Below are 20,946 nucleotides of genomic sequence, written 5' to 3'. Positions count from 1 at the left end.
GTGTGTTCTGACTGTTCATATGACTAAGTGTATTATACCTTAACAAATCTTGCATGAGTAAATCACATATCTGCTCAATACTGCCTTGATATCTCCACTTCTTGTGGATACCGTCTATACAAATGGAAAACACATCTCACAGAGATTGTCTCTCTCATAATGTGTATTATATAATGACATATCAAATTTCCTCTCAAGAGTTCAACCATGAATTTTTTTTACTTTAATAAAGGTTAAACATCATGTATGTTGTGTATGTATATCATTTCATTCTATAAAACATAAATAAAGAACACAATATTATAATTGACAGTAAAATGTCTCTTTCTCAGTGTCCGTTGATCGACGTTGGTTGCACGGATGGTCACTGCTCCTTTGCACTTACCTTGCATTACCTGAAAGTAAAATGTTGTCTCCAAAGTAGATGTAATTTTGTCATCTGTTCACTAAGTGGAGGTGTTGTATGAGTCGCAAAAACGGCCTTAATAACTCTCCTATCTTTTGCTTCCTCAGGGTTTTCTGTCGTGTGTAAGTATAATAAAGGCTAACATGGCACCAAATTTCACTTTCGTAAAAAAAACAATTTTTTTTATACAAATGTATTCACATGAGGGCTGTGTAAAAACTATATTTCTTCCAACTTAAGTTCCTTAAAATATCATTCTCCTGTCTGAACACGAACTATAAATGTTTTCTTCCACACAATGGCTTAACAAAACTTAACGAAAGGTTACTAAGTTACACTTCTGAAATAAATTAAAGCTAAGGTGTCTCCATGTTACATTCTTATTACACTTTTTTCAACAGCTGTAATCATCGTTATGTTCACTCTGCTTTTCTTGCATTTGTTCATTTTCAAGGGCACTGTAAATAGATTCACATTTAATGTCTTGTACTCACGTGTTCTAACTCATCACAAATGTTTTCTTTCAAACTGAAATTCTTATGTAACCTTAAAGATGCAGACTGTTTACTCACTTCTCTATGTAGCACAATATTACCAAAACATTCTCACTCATTCTTTACTCACATATTCATCATAATATATATATCCTTATACATTAAATATATTCCTCATCAAACATTAATATATCACGTACATGGGGCCATTTGGCACTTCTATTCTCATAAAACTCCAATAATATTTTCCTCAAATAATCTGTCTCCATCAACTACTTCACAGTAACTTACCTTCTTATATTAACTTAAATATTAACTCATTCATACTGATCATTCATTCTTACATCCTCATTCATTCTCCTACATACCTATGTCGTTACTGATTTCTACAGCTATTATCTCCTGTCATTAGAGTGCCTTGAAATAACTAATTGTTGATTCACCTTATAATTTACAATTAACAACAAATGTAACCTGTGTAGATCTCATTCCTATATGAATATCTTTTCTCATTCAGTAAGTGTACTCACTTGGGTTTACATTCTCTTCATAATTATGTGTACAAGTGTAACTGCAGTATATAATTTCCATAAATGAATGTTTGTGTTCTTAGGCTGTATAACTTAATGTTCGTGTATTCAATACAAATATTTATGATCTCGTTTTCACAGCAACTTGCTCATGTTCAAATTAGTTGTCATTATATTATGTTGTTTTAGTGCACAAAGGGTTTCAAATGTCTGTGGGGATGCAGCCCCCTTGGCTTGTGAGATAACGGGTATTCTAAGGAGTAACAACCTGGATGAGGTATGCTTGCTATTCTGAAAGGACCTCAATATAATAGCTGCCATTTTCTGTTCAGTTGTTTTAACTTTGTAGACTTGGGATGTGAATGCAAAAGAACAAGGTTATCAACCTGATAGGTTTGTGTATGTGTAACATGTTTGTCATACTTCTCTTTCCTGATATTGGCTGTCTTACTTTCTCTTCCAAAGGTGTATGTGTTGTGGGTGCGGTTAGCTTTGGAATGGGCATAGCCCACTTGTTCTGTTCAGGTTTGTTTAATAATAATTCCTGTGGTGGGTATCCTGTTGAGGCATGAGGCAAATTGTTTACTATCTGCTCAAAGGGTGCTAAAAATTCGATCCACTTTGTGTGTTTGTGGGGTGAATGTATTCTCATGAATTGATCAAACTCTCTAAAAATCCTTTCTACAGGGTTCCCTTCCGGGTGAAATGCTGATGTAAGAATATGTTTGATGTTATGTGTGGCAACAAAAGATTTCCGTTTTCTTCCCGTAAAATAGGGTGCGTTATCCGTGATAATGCTGTGGGGTTTGCCAAACCTTGTAAAGTAACTGTTAGTCAAACGTCTTGTAATAGCAGTTGCGTTGACAGTGCGGATAGCATACAATTTTAAGTATTTTGAGAAGACATCAAATACATCAACGATGTATTTCACACCTCCACGAGCTCTAGGATAAGCTTCGGCGATATCCAACGATACTAACTCCAAAGGTCAGGTTGGTACAATAGGATGTAATTCATTCAAAGATGATCGGTTGGAAAATTTTGCTTTTTGGCAGATGATACATTTACGAAGAATTTGCAACACTCTCCGACGCAGATTGGGAAAATAACAGTACTGTACTATTTTATCAGTGCATTTGGTGACTCCGTAGTGTCCCCAAGTTTTGTGTATGAACAGAATAAAATCGTCAACATGCCTGTCGGGTAGACAAACACACCAATGGTGCGAGTCTGGGGTACGCCTATGAAAAAGTACATTTTTGTGTATTGTGTAATATTTTTGTAAATGTGAAGAAGGATCTGTACGTAATTTCTTTTTGATATTTGACCACCTGGGGTCGCTGTCCTGAAGTGAAGCAAAGTTCTTGCACATATTGCGGTAGTATGGGGCGTGTGTCCCATCATACGTAAGTAAGATGTTAAAGTCTGATGTTTGCTCGGAAAGTTCCGAAAAATTCTGTATGCCTTGGGGCAAACGGGACAGGGCATCAGCTACTACGTTTGATTTACCTTTAATGTAAATAATTTCGAAGCTGTATTCTTGGAGTGAAAGGCACCACCGGGTGAGCCGTGAATGAAGCAATTTGCATGATAGCAAGAAAGCAAGGCCTTGGTGGTCTGTGTATATGCGAGTATGTTTACGCCAAAGAAAATAGCGAAATTTACGGAATGATCAAATAATGTCAAGAGCCTCTTGTTCCGTCACCGAGTACGACCTCTCGCACTCAGTGAGCGTGCGGCTCGCAAAACTTATCGATTTGATGACAGATTGTCTTGATTCGGATTGAATTTGAAATAGAAAAGCTCCAAGGCCGTATGATCACGTATCCGTGGCTAGGCAAAAATCTGACGTCATGTCAGGGTGGCAGAGGAGGGGTGCGTTCACCAATGCATCTTTAATAGCGTGAAAATCAGCTTGGCAAAACTCTGTCCATCTCCAAATTGCGTTCTTTTTCAGTAGAGTTAGCAGGTGAGAGTTGTTCAGAAGCTGTTTTGAAACAAACTTCCGAAAGAAAGAAGATAATCCTAAGAATGCTTTCAACTGTTTGCGGTTTTGTGGAGGAGGGAAATTACGAATAGCATCAATCTTCTTAGAATCGGGACGAATGCCTTCCGGCGAGACAATATGGCCTAAAAACTTGATTTCACGCCTTCCTAGTTTGGACTTCGAAAGATTTACTGTGACTCCAGCTTGTGAAAATTTAAATAAAATTTGCTGTAACAGATCAATATGTTCCTCCCACGTATTTGTCGCCACGACAATGTCATCGACGTACGCCGTGACGCGTGACAACAAACACGGGCCGAAAACGGCGTCAAGCGCGTCGATGAACACGCCCGCGCTTACGCGCAAACCAAAAGGCAACACACAAAACTGATAACTGTGTCCTTCACAAAGGAAAGCAGTGTATTTACGACTGTCATTGTGAAGGGACACCTGCCAGTACGATAAACGGAGGTCAATATTAGTTAGGTATTGTACATTATAAAATTTTAGCAACTGTTCATCCAAGTTGACGGGTCTTGTGTTAACTGGTATAATAATTTTGTTGATTTCACGTGCGTCTAGCACCAATCTGACATTGCCATCTTGCTCGCCTACCGCCAGGATAGGACTGCAATAGGGGGAATGTGATTTTTCTATGACACCCCAGGTCAACATACGCTCGATTTCACGTGAAACTGCACGTTTCTTCGCCCATGGAATATTATAATGTGTCCTACAATAAGTCTTATGTGACTTAACATCCATTTTGTAGCTATAACCTCTGATTACACCAGGCCTCTCACTGAAAACTTGTGCATAATCACATAATAATTTGTACAATTCTTCTTGCTGTTGTTTCGTTAAATAGTCAGATTCGACACATTTCTGATACAATAAATCCCGCTCAGTCTCCTGAAAATTACATACACTAACTATGGTAAGATATATCAATTGAAATTGACTTACTTTGTAATGTTTTTGTCGTGGTTCAATCGTCTTGTTAAGTTCAACATTAATTAGTTGTTCTCCTATGGATAATTGACATATGCCATTACTTAAATCTATGATTGCTTTGTGTTCATTCAAAAAATCCACCCCTAGGATGCAGTGTACGATAAGCCTGTCTACAATCAGAAAATTACACTTGAACTGTGTATTGGAAAATGTGAAGTTAACAAGGGCTTGCATGCGTATGTTCTTAGATTTAGTACCTGTGGCACTAACCACGTGGCAATTCTGTACAGGTAATATAGGTATGTTTATAATTTGTTTCAATTCATTATAGAATGCAGTTGACATCACACTTGCAGCAGCACCAGTATCGAATAAAATTTGTACATCATAATCGTTAAACTTAACCCATGCCGTAGCTTGTATGAATTCTTTAACACAACTGTCTGATTTAATGTTTATCTCGTCGGTTAATTCCTGTTCTGCTGTCGTTTTGTCATCGTACCTGAGGAAACAAACCGTCTCAGCCATTGCGCTCTTACAACACCTCACGACCGAAGCACGAGCGCTTAGCTCGGTCATCGACTGTTTTCCGTCGTCTGCTGAGTTTGGCCGGGTTCATTGACCAGCTCCACTATGTTTACATTCCGGCCGGTTGGCGCCCACGCGTCAACTGATGGCGCGCCGCAATTGTTATTGCTACTTCGTGGCGGGGAGTGCATAACTGTACTGGGGAACGGCGGTAGATTCCGTGGAGGGTTACGATTTGCCATGTGTGAATTTTGTGTGTTCCACATATTCTGTCGGTGATTGTTGGGATTGTTATTGTTTTGGTGGTAATTATGTCTGTTATATGTCATGTTCCTGTCAAAGTAGCCCGTGTTGTACCGGTTATTCTCACGTCACGTATTGTTGTTGTTGTACTGTCTGTAATTTTCATTTTGCTTGTAGTTGCCATTTTGATATGGGTGATAATTATTGTTGTTATTATTATTCCACGAATTTCTGCGGTTGTTACTACTGTCATACACGTTTCCATTTGAATATGTTTCGCGCACAGGCATTGTATTGTGTCGCGGTGCGGACGGATGGTTCCACCAACCACCGACACTATGGTTCCTTTGGGGTGGGTGCTGATTTTGGTTAGTAATAAGAGTAAAATTTGAATGGCATGAATCGCCTCTGTAAACTACGTCCATTTGATCTAAGAAGTTTAAAAAACTCTTAATGTCATTCTCCGGTACTCCTATTAATCTGTCTCGGTATGGAAAGGGTAAGTGGCTCTTTAAAGTGTCAATTATCGCTGGCAAGTCGGCTGGTTTGGACCAGTACAGTATCTTGTCTAGGTACCTCTCAAAGTATTGTCTTAATGTCTCTTTTTTAGGGTCATAGGTCTCGGGGTTGCACACTTCTCTCCTTAGACTCTGTTGCTCATTCTCGGACCAGAATTCGTCCAAGAAGGCCTGTTCGAACTGTTCAAACGTAAGGCACCGCCGTTTCATAGCGGCACACCACTTAGCTGCTCGTCCTCTCATGAGATTGGTGACGTATCTGATTTTATCGACTTCTGACCAACTACGTGGAAAAAACCCTCAAATGATCGAATAAACACAATAGAGTGGACTTTGTGCTTGTCCTCACTGGAAAATGTCTGGAAATGCCCATGTCTTACAAACGTGTCATCGGCCGTGCCGGTTGGCATAACTGTATTGACGTAGTTTGTGTCACTTGCTACTCTAAGTGTCGTATCGTAATATTGCTCGTTTGGTGGAAAAGAAGATGGCACATTTTAATTTTGATTGGAAATAGGTGATTCCACAATAGGTGTTCTGTCTGTGTCATTAGCCATGGTTTTAGCTGTTTTGTCGTTCCCTGACGATGCGTTTGCACCAATCACCAAACATGGCACAACATTGTCTCGTAATTTTGTCACTTCATCTTATATGTGTTTTGTCTCATCTTTAACATGTGTCTTTGCTTTTGAAAGTATATCCTGTATAATTGTTTCAAGTTTTTTGTCCAGATAGTCGTCACACAATTTAGATTCATGTACAATTCTTTCGGCCATGTTGGTGTCGTTGTTTATTGACGCGAGGTCCGCTCGGTCTTCTAATTTTTTTATCTTTTCTTTGAGGTGGGTTTGTTCGAGAACTACCATTGTGAGCTGTTGGGTAATATTTCCCACTTCTTCAGTCAGCTTTTCTTGGGTGGAGCTAGCTGAAGTGTGGGCTTGAGCTAACTCTTCCACATGAGTGTTCACTTCCTGCTGCACATTAACTATTTGAGTTAACTGATTCTCACATCGGGTGATATTGTTTTTTGTTTCATGTGTGAATGTAACCAAAGTTTCTTCCTGTTTAGTGACTCGATCGGACAAAGTCTCAAATCGCTGGCTGAGCTGTTGAGTGGTGTTATTTAATTCTGTCATCTGTTTTGTCGTCTGTTCAAAATTTTCGGTCATAGTATGGTTTAATATGTCAATTTTCTGACTAACGTCTCATTTCATGTTTGCAAATAACTCTAATAGTCGGTCCAGTTTGTCAGTTTCCTGTGTCCGATTTGTGTCACATTGCTGAATTTGTCTCATATTCGGTTCTGACATTGATGTTAACAATGGCGCTGACGGTCTAGTCTCGCGTCCATTCCACATTTCGTCATTTAAAGTCGCCATCTGTGTATTATCACAAATGTTGCGAGTTTGAGGCAAAATCATTGCATTGATCTGTGAACTCGTCCATGGAGGGAAACGCGGACTTTCTTGTTGGTTGCACGATGAATCTAGTTCACTTAACTCATCTGCCGAAACTATCTCTACCTTACCACGTTCCATTGTAATAGGATGTATAATCGTAAGTCAAAAGGGAATAATATGAGTGTGATTAATAAAGATTTGACTCAAATTTTCTCGTCAATGTAAATGATTGCTCTATTGCAAACAATGGTTGAGAAAGATGCAGCAGAGTGGACAAAATTTTTCGTAACAAATGACTGATTGGCGGTCAAATTCACGATCTTCATATGCAGCTACAACAATACTATAATTACCACAAACTACAATAGAGATAGATAATTTTGGAAAAATATAGAAGAAAACTCCAGGATGTGTGGAAAGGGAAAAATGGATTCTGCAGTTGGCTATTGAATGCTTGAATGAAACATAATTGTGTGACTCACCATTAAATTTTCTGTCCTGCTGCGGCTGGTCAATCACTTCTGCGTAAATTGTATTCGTCAAAATATGAATTTTCTTAATACATCTCCATCGGACAATCACCAAAAGGTCTCAAAATAAGTTTTGCATCAATATATGCCCTTATAAAGAAAAACAGATTGAATTACTTACAAAAATTCTTCTCAATATTGTTGCATGATCATTTGCTTAGGTACAATAAAGTTGGTGTTTTAGTTACCCTTTAAAGTTCAGGATTTTTGGATATTCTCTGTTGGGAAAAAATACAAATTAAAGTTTCAAATTTGCTCAAAAACGACACATCCGAAAATTGCGTCCTGTCGCGGGAGCCAGTTGTATTTGTTAATAAAAAAAGAAAAAAAGAGAAGAAAAGAAAAAGAAAAAAGTTGAAAATGTGGGAAGAAATCGTAAGTGAAAATGGGTTTTTTAAAATCGTTAATGACCGTGAAAAAAAGGGAAAGAATGAAAAGCAAATCGGATTTCGTATTACAGAAAAGTTATTGTTGGGGTGGTCCTTGTGGCGTTTTTGAGCAAAAGTTAAACCAATTTCCACTACAAAAAGTATTGAAAAAGAACAGAGAATAACAAAATGTAACTGACAGGTGGAAATGACATAGATAAGAGTTTATCCTTTACCAGGTAAACTTGTCTTCTTTCGTACAGCGTCCAGGTCTTCAAAAATCTCCTTCCATTCTGTGTGAAAAGTCTGCTCCGAAATCTTGCAATTAGTTTCATTGTCCAGGAATTTGTAATGTATACAAAACCGTCTTGATCTTAAATACAATTTATTTTAGTTGCTTCTCTCCATCCTCCGAATTTCATAACAGCTTCCACAATGTCTATACATTACAATCAGATCAAGACTAGCTATTAAGTTTTTTACGTCAGCATCAGATCACGTCTGCCTTCCGCTTCGGCTATCAAGAGACAATTAAGAAACGAATAGAAAACAAAAAAAGAGTTACAATTTTAGTAGTTTCTCTGCCGTCGAGCGCTCATACCACTGCGACGGGATATTTTTTATCTGAGGGAACGAGTGTAGCGTGGCGAAATTCAAAGTCCCGCTACACTTCCCTATCAAAAGTCCTCACTCCAGTCACCAATGTCACTTAATTCCTCATGTGATCATACTTTTGACAAGAAGCGTATGTGCAGTACTGAGTCAAATGCTTTTCGTAAAACAAGAAACACAGTGGCTACCTTGCTGCCTTGGTGGAAAGCTTTCAGTATGTCATGCAAGAAAAGTGCGAGTTGGGTTTCACATGATCGCTGTTTTCTAAAACTATGCTGGTTGGCACTGAGGAGGCCTTTTTGTTCAAGATACCTCCCTATGTTTGAGCTCAGAATATGTTCTAGGATTATACAACAAATCGATAACAAGGATATTATGCGGTAGTTTTGTGGATCTCTTCTACTACTCTTCTTATAGACTGGTGTGACCTGTGCCTTTTTCCAAGAACTGGGCAGGTTTTTGTGTTCGAGAGATATACAAAAGGTTATGGTTAGGAGAGTGGCTAACTCAGCTGCAAATTCAATATAGAATCTGACAGGAATTCCATCAGGTCCCAGAGCTCTGTTCAATTTTACTGGTTTCAGCTGTTTCTCAACACCACAACAGAGTACTTATTTCGTTCATTTTTTCTATGGTACAAGGATTAAATTGGGGCAATTTTCCTGGGTTTTCCTTAGTAAAGTAACATTTGACAACGGAGAAGCATTCCAGCTTTTGCTTTGCTGGCCTCAATTTCAGTTCCTATCTTCTGACTGGTTACTCTGATGCCATTAACAGCCTTTATGTATAACCAGAATTTCTTTGGGTTTCGCAAAAGATCACTTGGCAATATTCTGCTACAGTAGTCACTGAAATCTTCACCCATTGCTCTCTTGACAGCCAGATACAGTAGTCATTGAACTATTCACCTATTGCTCTCTTGACAGCCAAATGCGTTTCATTCAGCATCTCTCTATCTATAGCTCTACACTTTGTTTTACACCTATTGTGCACTAATCTCTGTTTCTGTTGAAGTTTCTTTACATTGACTGTGTACCATGGCGGTTCCATCCCATTATCTGCTGTTCTATTGGGACATATCTATCCAGAGTGTGGTCAACTATTTTTTTAAACTTGACCCAGAGTTCCCGTACATGCTCCTAACCTGTACTGAAAGTTTCAAGTTCCTCATTGAGATATGACATTACTGACTTTTTGTCTAGTTTACTGAATATATATATGCTTCTGCTTGTTTTAGTTGCCCTTTGTACTTCGGTAATCATCGTTGTCACAACTGTGTCATGCTCACAGATACCAGCTTCAATATGGACATTCTCAAAGTGATCAGGTCTATTTGTTGCCATTAAATCTAATATATTCCCATCAAGAGTTGGGTTCCTAACTATCTGTTCTAGGTAGTTTTCAGAGAAAGCATTTAGTAAAGTTTCACGGGGTGTCTTATCACGCCAACCACTGACAAAACTGTAATTTTCCCAATTAATTGTTGGATGATTAAAGTCTACACAGATGATTATAGTGTAATTGGGGACCTTCCAAAGAAATGAATTGAGATTTTCTCTAAAGTTTTCGGTTACATCAGGAGACGAGTGTGGTGGGTGACAGAAGGCTCCAATTATCATCTTATGCCCACACCTGATACTGAGTCTTGCCTAAACAATCTCACATGCAGCTTCAATTTCGATCTTGGTGGATTTGTGTTTTTCGTCTACTGTGATAAATACACCACCCCCATTTCCCACTTGCCTATCCATTCTATATAGCAGCTCACTGATAGATAACTTCTTTATAGGCCAAAATAAGTTTAACCAGATAAATGCTCAACCTGTTGAGAATGGTCTTTCTGATCATGGTGCACAGCTAGTTACAATATATGACATAGCTCCATTCAGCAATACTAAACAGTCCTCCAAAGTAGTACGTTCAGTCAACGATTTAACAATTGCAAATTTCAGGGAAAGCCTACAGCAGTTAGACTGGGATGAGGTGTACTGTGAACATGATGCCAATTTAAAATATAATTTATTTCGTGACATTTTTGTAAATGCATTTGAAAACTGCTTCCCCAAGAAAATAGTTAAATATACTCGTAAGAAACCTTGTAACAAACCATGGCTTACTAAGGGTATAAAAATATCTTGTAACTGGAAAAGGGAAATGTATCTGACAGCAAGAAAGAGTAGTGACCCAGAAACTATCAAACATTATAAAAACTACTTTGTTATATTTATAAAAGTTATTAAAAAATCCAGAAGTATGTGTATCATGTATGAAATCAGCAACTCTGATAATAAAATTAAAACAATTTGGAATATTATTAAAAGAGAAACAGGTCAACCAAGAGCACAGGAAAACAGTATTTCCATCAAATTGAATGAAAACTTTACGAACAAAAAGTCAGAAGTTGAAAATACTTTTAATAATCATTTTCTAAATGTTATGGATATAGTAGGATCCAGGTGTTCATTAGAAGATGCTAGGCTGTTAATGGAAGAGGCCGTACCTACGCAATTTGATACAATTGAAATCTCACCCATTTCTCCCTCTGAAATTAGGAAAATAATAAACTTGCTTAAAAGCAAAAACTCACATGGAATTGCTGGCATTTCCAGCAAAATACTAAAAGCTTGTTCTCAACAGATAACTAAGATTCTCAGCCACCTGTGTAATAGCTCTCGGGAACAGGGCATTTTCCATGATAGACTGAAATATGCTATTGTTATACCTTTGCATAAAAAGGGGGATAGATCTGATGTCAACAATTACCGTCCAATCTCCCTTCTAACAGCTTTATCCAAAATTTTTGAGAAAGTAATGTATTCAAGAGTAGCTTCCCATATCTATAAAAATGAAGTACTAACAAAATGTCAGTTTGGTTTCCAGAAAGGTTTTTCAACAGAAAATGCCATATATGCTTTCACCAATCGAATTTTGAATGATCTGAATAACCGAACACCACCCATTGGCATTTTTTGTGATCTCTCAAAGGCTTTTGATTGTGTAAATCATGAAATTCTGCTAGACAAGCTCAAGTATTGTGGCATGAGTGGGACAGTGCACAAATGGTTTAATTCGTACCTAACTGGAAGAGTGCAGGAAGTTGAAATAAGTAGTTCTCATAATATGCAAAGATCAGCACATTCCTCAAACTGGGGAACTATCAAGAATGGGGTTCCACAAGGGTCACTCTTGGGTCCTTTGTTGTTCTTAACATATATTGATGACTTGCCATTCTATATTCATGAAGAGGCAAAGTTAATTCTCTTTGCTGATGATACAAGTATAGTAATCACACCTGACAAACAAGAATTAACTGATGAAATTGTCAATACTGTCTTTCAGAAAATTACTAAGTGGTTCCTTGTAAATGGACTCTCACTGAATTTTGATAAGACACAGTACATACAGTTCCGTACAGTGAATGGTATGACGCCATTAATAAATATAGACCTTAAACAGAAGCATATAGCTAAGGTAGAATATTCCAAATTTTTAGGTGTGTCCATTGATGAGCGATTAAATTGGAAGAAACACATTGATGATCTACTGAAACGTTTGAGTTCAGCTACTTATGCAATAAGGGTCATTGTATATTTTGGTGATAAACATCTTAGTAAATTAGCTTACTACGCCTATTTTCGCTCATTGCTTTCATATGGCATCATATTTTGGGGTAATTCATCACTGAGGAATAAAGTATTTATTGCACAAAAGCGTGTAATCAGAATAATAGCTGGAGTCCACCCAAGATCATCCTGCAGTCATTTATTTAAGGATCTAGGGATATTCACAGTAGCTTCTCAGTATATATACTCTCTTATGAAATTTGTTATTAACAACCAAACCCAATTCAAAAGTAATAGCAGTGTGCATAACTACAGTACTAGGAGAAAGGATGATCTTCACTATTCAAGATTAAATCTAACTTTGGCACAGAAAGAGATGAATTATACTGGCACTAAAGTCTTTGGTCACTTACCAAATAGTATCAAAAGTCTGACAGATAACCAACAAGTATTTAAGAAGAAATTAAAAGAATTTATGAATGACAACTCCTTCTACTCCATAGAGGAATTTTTAGATATAAATTAAGAAAAAAAGGAAAAAAACAAAAAAAAATATTTAAAAAAATAGTATAAAAGTAAAAAAAATAAAAAAATAAAAACACAAAAAATAAATAAGTTGTTATATTAACTTAAGTATGTTGTTGTCACGTATTGGAAAATTTGACTTGTTCCACATCATTACGAAATATCGTATTCATGATCCATGGAACTAGTATTAATCTAATCTAACCTAATCTACACTTAAATTTTCCCCAATGATCTCACTGTGGTCAGTTTCAAGTTTCAACCAGCTTTTTGTACGTAGCATTATGTGAGCTTCACTGCTTTTCATGAGCGCTTTAAAGTCTGGCACTTTGTTACGAATCTTTCGGCAGTTTACTATTAGGATGTTAATACTCTCACCTGTGGGAGACGTTTCTTTCGATCTTACAATGACAGTTCCGAGTTTCCTACTGCTGTCCTTATCTGGATTGGATGGAGAGTCGCATAATCTAAGAAATACTTGTGTGCACCCTACACACAGTCAGCTACCTGACTGGCAGCCTCTGATGTGTAGCGCACACTTGACCTACTTAGGGGGACCCCACATTTCTCGACCCCATGGCCCAAGGCCAGGAAGTTGCAGCCTTGTTTGCCACAGAACTTCCGAAGTATCTTGTTCAGTCTTTCCTTCGAGTCAGAACCAAAGGGCCACGATCAATTCTGGGAACAGTGCTGCAAATTGTCACGGTTACGTGACTGTGACGTTCCGACAAGTGTATATCCACCTTGCTTCGACCATCCAATATCAATGGTCGAAGTTCGTGGATCATTTTGTGAATCCTTGGAGTGTTGCAAGGATGTTATTTTGGTGTGTAGTTTACTTTGCAAAGACAATCATGAGTGTTTTGTTTTCACACGTGTTTACCCGCGAAGTAGTAGAACTTGTGTGAATATAGGAATCTATGAATTTAAGTAAATAGGAAATATGCTGCTGTAAATCGGTGAAAACTCCGAATGTGTATGTTAGAATATTTTTTACCGAACGCACTTGACATTCAATATTTGTGAATTATTTGTTTTCGAAGTTACCGGTAAACTTGTTCGGGCAACAACCCGGCGAGAACCGTTATTCCGTGTGAGTTACAGTTCCTCGCTCGAGTTTCATCGAGTAGTTTTGTTATGGAGCCTTCGGTAGATGTAGCGCAGCTTGTAGGTAGTAATGGTTTCGACAGTGCAGATACAAGTAGCGGTGCAATTGGAAATGAGTGCGTGAAAGTGTTAAACGAAGTACAGGTAGCTGTTGAAACAGAAAACCAGGAAAATCAGTGCCAAATGAAACCTGTTCCTCTTGAAATTGCAACTGACAACGAAGGAAAAGTGGAAGTGAGTGATGATATACGTGGAAACGACGGCGAAATTACCAGGTCAGTCAGCTGTTTGTGAAACCATTAAATTTGACGTATTATTATTACGAGTAAAATATTTATTAGTGCAGACTTTTTAGCAAAGCTCAAAAGTAAAGTTATATGTTGTATTTATGACGTGGCTTTAGCTGCCGGACGGAAGGATAGAGGAATCACCTATAGCGGCTGTATTTGGAGTTTTATTTCGTATAATTGGTGGATTTTTATTGGCAACATTAGAGTTAATTTATTAACAACAAAACTAGTTTTTAAGAAAATGCGTTGTAGTCTCCTTTATGTTTATTACATTTGAGGAAATATTGATATAAAAGTATGCTGACTGTAATCCTTATAGTGCATGAATGTGTACACAATAGTGAGAAAGGGTGATAATACGAGATGATACATCTTAGTCATCAGCCTGGATTGATTGATTCATTATGTGTGTAAGCCTGGATTATACGTAATGTTCCTTTCAAAAAGGGAGATATTGGGATGTTATAGCCCTTCATAGTGATTTACTCAAGTAATTTTTGGGGCTGCAGATGTTCATACTAATAAAGATTCAAGAGCATGACATACTGTGGTGGTAAATGAAAATAACGAAGTTAATGTAATGTAGTAATTATCTTAATAGGTTTCTTGCCATTATGTTTTGCTTGGATTACCACAAACAGGAGTACAGATGTATTGAAGTTAGTTAGTTTCTTGTTCCATGTTAATTTGGACCATAAATCATAATAATGTGAAGCGAGTCATGTTACATGAGTCACATGACAAATTAATCTGTAAAAATGGCTACATGCCGTTTTTTGTAAGTTTTGTTGGATTAAAAAGAAAGATGCAGATGTGAGTTGGTATTTCCTCCCACCACCTCTTACATATTACAATAATGGAATTCTTCTACAGCATAGAAGAAGTTGCCAATGAGAAACTTTTTCAGTTTGTTTTCAAATTTTACGTTGCTGTCTGTCAGACATTGTTTGTCACTGGCAAGTTACCAGAAATTTCAGTTGCAGCATTGTGCACCCCTTTCTTTACTAAAGACAACATTAACTTGGAGTAATGATGTAATTTTTTTCTTCTGGCATAGTAATTATTTATGTCATTGTTCCTTGTGAAGTGCAGTGGATTGTTCACAGCAAACTTCATGAGGGTTGTTTGGCGGTAGAGACCAAACAGTGAGGGCATCGGTATAGGGAAGGATGGGGAAGGAAGTCTGCCGTGCCCTTTCGAAGGAACCATCCCAGCATTTGCCTGGAGTTATTTAGGGAAATCACGGAAAACCTAAATCAGGATGGCCGGAAGTGGGTTTGAACCATTGTCCTTCCGAATGCGATTCCAGTGTGTTGAACACTGCGCCACCTCGCCCAGTCAAACTTCATGAGGGCATAAATATACTGTGAAGCAGTAGTCAAAGTGCCCAATAGCTTAAACCGGTGTCTACAAAATAATTGTGGATGAGCACCAAATATTATACTTACAACATTTTTTGAGCAATGAGGACGTTCTTCTTTAAGATTAGAAAATGTATCGACTTACTTATTTGTCCCTCCACAAGATTTACAACAATGCTAAGTGCAAACATGGCAGAACTAATATTATGAGAGTTCCAAAATGTGCTTTTACCAGTTTCAATTCTCAGCAATACAGACATTTTTTTTCCCCATCCTATTTGTCATTTCCTCAGCATGTGTTACACACACTATTGGTATCATAGGCCTGTCTCTAGATGTGCAGCCTTCAATATGTCATTTCTTTTAAAAACTGACGTTGAGACCAGTCACAGGAAACCAATCAGACACTTTGGGGTCATTCCATGTCAAGTCAGCCAGGCCTTGACACCAACCATGTCAGATTTTGATGAAACTTGGTACAATTACTTCTTTTATCAACCTGAAAGCACTTGCAAAATTCTTTTGCTCTATCTCTTATAGTTTTTTTTATAAATTTTTAAAGTTTTTAGATTTGGCTTTGTTTCAGCAGTCGGAAATTGTAACTTAAACGTGTCCTCACAACTAAAAAAATTTGTATATTAAAGAATACTCAAGATATCAGTATGAAATTTTGGAATAAGTTTGTGTATTATATCTAAATGTTAAAAAAAATTACCATAAAGATATATTAAATTCTTCCAAATGAAAAAAATTTATAAGTTTTTTATTATTTTTTTTAGCTAACGGATGTTTAGTTTTACAAAAACTGCAATATCTAGAGTCTCAGACCTGATAGAAAGCTCAAATTTGTTTTAAAATACTCTTAATTGTATAGGCTATTAGATAAAAAAAATTATGTTGGCTTTTTAACCTGTTTAATAGTTATCTAATTTTTAAAATAATATTAATTATATTTTAAAAATAAAAAATGCCAAGTGACTTAGACACCGAAAATAAGTTTTTGTCTTCTTGGAGTAACAATGTACACTTGGATTTTGTATTGTTACTCCTGTGTTTTGAAGTAAAAAATTATTACAGTGTTAAATAGTGCTTAGATAGTATTTTATTAAGTTTATTCGAACTCTCAGTAAGTACTGTTGCTTAGTTTACAGAGATTCTTTTCCAATATCCTACAAAAGTAACCAGAACAGTAATCAGACCAAAAGTGAAATCAGTATGTCAGATATTCAAACCTGTAGTGTAGGGTTATTTAAAAAATCTGACTGTTTCCAAACAACCTACACACCTTCAAAAAAGTTACAACCGGTATCAGAATTGAGTGAGGAAGAAAAAGATTTGATCCACTTATGATCTGGAATTAATCTGTGTGAATTTAAGAATATATGTTCACACCACAGCTACTACTTTTTAAATGTTTTTGAAAAGTATCAAACAACATGTGTAGACCCACTAAAAAAACACAAAAAGCCCATCAAAAAATCGTTGAGAAGTGTAGGCTTGGATCTTTCTAAACAATTACTGACAAAAAATATTAGCATAAAACCTGGACAAAAGCTTTGCTCAACATGCCGTAACTTTTGTGAGGAAAAATTAAGAGTTGAAGTCAATGAAAGTGAAACAGATGATGAAGTCATGGTTGAATTAGAATCATTGGAATCCAGAAATGAATACCTCGTACAAACAAACATTGCTCATTATTATTTAGGTTTAACACCGATAAAGCTTCATGGCTTGTCAGAACAAAGTAAAGAGTCTTATTTTAAAAGGAAGGTTAGCAGTATTGAAAAGACTGCAAAAAAGGCGGTTTCAAAAGCATTAAAATATGATGCACCAAGTTCTGATGATGACGAAGAAGATAAAAGTGTGGTTGAGAAAGCAAAGGATTTTGATGTAATGATTTCTCTTATGAAAGAGAAGATTTCATCTGTTGGGAGGTCTAGAAAAATCCAGATTCTGACCTTGGCTCCAGATTCTTGGACTCGAAATAAAGTGATGAAAGAATTTAATGTAAGTGAGTACATGGTGCGACAAGCTAGAAACCTAAAATCTGAAAAGGGTATTTTGGAAACTCCTGGTCCAAAAAAGGTAAAACTCTTTCTGAAAATACAGTAAGACTTGTAACAGATTTTTATGAAAAGGATGAAAGTTCCAGAGTGCTACCTGGAACAAAAGACAAAGTAAGTGTTCAAAAAAATGTGTACATGCAAAAAAGACTCATTTTGTGTAACTTGAGAGAACTCTATTATTCTTTCAAATGGGAGAATCCCGAGGTAGAAGTAGGATTTTCAAAATTTTGTTTCTTGAGACCTAAATGGTGTATCCTTGCTGGTGCTGCAGGCACACACACTGTATGTGTATGCAGTATCCACCAGAATGTTAAACTATTACTGGATGCTGTGAAAATTGAAGAATCTTATAAAGACCTAATTAAGATGCTCATGTGCAACACAGAAAACCAAAACTGCATGCTACATCATTGCAACAGCTGCCCTGCAAATACTGCACTAACAGAGTGCTTAACTGAAAAACTAATTGAAGATTATGATTTAGAAGAAGAAATTGTAATCAGTCAGTGGGTTAACACAGACAGGGCAGAAATGATCAAACAGTCTATCAGTGTTGAAGACTACATTTCTTTATTGGTTAGGTCACTGGAAAAGCTCACCCAACACTCGTTTATAGCAAAATCCCAATCAGCAGCCTTTAAAAGATTGAAAGAAGACCCACCACCCAAAACAGCAATTATTGTGATGGATTTCAGTGAAAATTATTCCTTTGTTATACAAAATGAGATCCAAAGTTACCACTGGAATAGAGGTGGTTGTACTCTACACCCAGTTGGAGTTTTTCTAAGAAATGAGGAAAACAGTGTTTTTGTTTCCAACCACTGTTTTATTAGTGATGACCAAGAACATGACACTGGTTTTGTTAACTTTGTACAAAAAGAAATTACAAAGTGGCTGTCATTACATCATACTGACATTGACTCAGTTCACTACTTTACAGATGGTTGTGCTGGGCAGTACAAAAATAGAAACAGTTTTAAAAATTTGACTGAACACTTGAGAGACTTTAATTTGAAGGCCCAACACTCTTTTTTTGCAACAAGTCATGGGAAGTCAATTTGTGATGGCCTAGGAGGAACTATTAAAAGAATTTTAAGGAAAGCCAGTCTACAGCTTTCAGACAAAGAACAAATAATGACAGCAATCGATGTGTATAAGTTTTGTGAAAAAAATATTGAAAACATTCATTTTCACAGAAATTCTATTTCTATATCCTTCAGGACCCGCTGCATCATTTTATTGGCCTGAAAGAGAAGATTCCTGCATAGTGCCTTTGGAGCACATAGTCTGTGTAGTAGACGCACCTCAATCAAGCGGCACTTCAAAAAAGACTGTATCAAAAGAACTGAAAGCTCTTGGCTGAAGTGGAAAAACAGTTTGAATCAGCATTAATGTTTATTAAAAAGACAAAATTACTCAAAAAATTCAATGTTTCAAGCAATCAGTTGGGTTATACATAAGTGCCATAAGTAAACTATCTTTGTACGTAATTCTAATGTAATCTACTATAATTAATAAACATGTTAAAAAGCCATCATTATTTTTGTTTTATCAAGTAGCCTATATGTTTAAGAGTAAATTAAAACAAATTTGAGCATTCGATCGGGTCTGAGACTCGAGATATTGCGATTCTTATAAAACAAAACATCTGTTAAAAAAAATACATATGTATATTTTTTTTCATAGAAAATATTAATATATTTTAATAGCATCATTTTTATCTTCAAATATGTATAATAAATAAACTTACTTCAAAAATTCATGATGTTATCTAAAAGAGTTTTTAAGATAAGCAAATTTAAAGTTTTGAATACAAATTAAACTGACCATTTCCGAAGGTTCAGAAAACGCAAAACATAAAAACTTTAAAAATTTATAAAAAAAAACTGTAAGCGATACAGCAAAAAAAATTGCAGGTGTTGTCAGGATGGTATTAGAACCATTTGAGCCAAATTTCATGAAAATCTAAGGAGGTGGGTGTAAAATTTATTTTTTATTGGGTGATTTGATATGGAATGATCCCTAGCCTTATTTAACATAATTTTAGTTTTGAAAGATGAATAAAAGACTCATTTTTCAAGCATTTTAAATGATTCCAAAATATATGTGAAAGGTCCAAAACTTATAGGTTTTAATTTATACAATTTATGTCCACTCTGTTTCATACTGGAATTAGCCAGGTCAATGAACTAAAAATGTGTTCCACTGCTTCAGTATCTTCCTTTGATATAGAGTAATACCTTCCTGTTGAACCAATAGGAACTGGAGCACTTACTATCATCAAAACATTGTGAACAAGAAGTGAGCACTGATGGAGTTGTTGCTGTCCTTCAGCTGGAAACCTATATCCAGCAGCTGGTCCATATGGTAGCATAAGGTTCACTACAGTTTTGTTTAACCCATAACCGCTGTCTATAATCTCTGGAATCCACCAGTCACTGCCATACACACATGCCACAAACATCCCCCTTCTCAGGTTGTGAATTTGAATATTATCCTGCTGTTTCTGAGGTGTTGGTTGAACGAACGAAATTTCTTCTTTCTTGCTCTTTAAAGTGCTTGCAATATGAGTTCGCTCATCACTGTGAGTCCAGAAATGTGTCTTCTGAATTCCTTTCACAGGAGTACTTTGTTGGACCATTCTTCTTTTTTCTGCTCATGGAATTCTTCGTAAGATTTCACGACTCTTGTAAAATCTTCAGCATTCTGAATTGCAGCTGTATTTGGCCTGGAAAGATTATATTTTGTAGCATGGTGCTTCAGCAGGCTGCCTACACCATCACAAGGCCCCTTCCCATGACCAGTAGCGCACTGTATACTCAGTCAGTTGGCACAAGCGACACAAAAAGCTGGTAACGATTTTTAAAATGACCAGGAGCACCATCATAAATAATAATGATCTTCTCTGCCTCTGTTTGCAGTTTTGCCCATTGCTGGCAAAGCATGTGCTGAGTCATGTCCTGTGTCATCACTTACAACTGCAACATATGGCATCTTGTTTTGAAAATATGTCACTTTTGTAAAAATTGAGACCTGGTCATTACTCAGATAATACCCTTGTACTTCTTGTGGGAGAATTACAGACCATTTTTCAGAAAAATCACAGTGAAGCACTAAACATAGTTCTTCAGCCTGTACACACCCTTTCACTTATGCAATCTGTTGTTGTTGCAATTTCTTCAGCTGCTGGTGTGTTACTGCTTTCACTGACCATGTACCAAGTTCATCAATAAAACAGTCAAAGGCAACAGTTTTCTTAATTAGTTTATTTTCCTCCCATGTTGCATATGTAATTTCTGCAGAGTTATCTGCTATGTCTTCCAGGCCAAGTGTCTGTAAAGACAGCCCTCCCTTTCTAAAGCAGTTACCACATTCTTGAAACAAACAAATTTCTCGCTTTATATCACAGGCTACTAATGGCTTCACATACCCAGCCAAGGTGTCTTATGTCATGTGCTCCAGTA

The 20,946-nt window shown here is 36.7% G+C and overlaps 1 protein-coding gene across 2 annotated transcripts in view; it reads left to right on the top strand.

Annotated features, from left to right (window-relative positions):
• Positions 1–13,524: 13,524 nt before the first annotated feature.
• Positions 13,525–20,946, top strand: part of LOC124612972 (TP53-binding protein 1-like) — a 282,018-nt gene continuing 274,596 nt past the window's right edge. For both annotated transcript variants that reach the window (XM_047141501.1, XM_047141500.1), the window contains exon 1: positions 13,525–14,040. In XM_047141501.1, coding sequence (XP_046997457.1) covers positions 13,796–14,040 — 245 coding nt within the window. In that variant the 5' untranslated portion in view covers positions 13,525–13,795. The remainder of the gene's footprint in view (positions 14,041–20,946) is intronic.

This window comes from Schistocerca americana, chromosome 4 (assembly GCF_021461395.2).
Source record: "Schistocerca americana isolate TAMUIC-IGC-003095 chromosome 4, iqSchAmer2.1, whole genome shotgun sequence".
Taxonomy (NCBI): Eukaryota; Metazoa; Arthropoda; class Insecta; order Orthoptera; family Acrididae; genus Schistocerca; species Schistocerca americana.
Note: the sequence above shows the minus strand (reverse complement) of the source record. Positions and strands in the feature narration are given on the sequence as shown.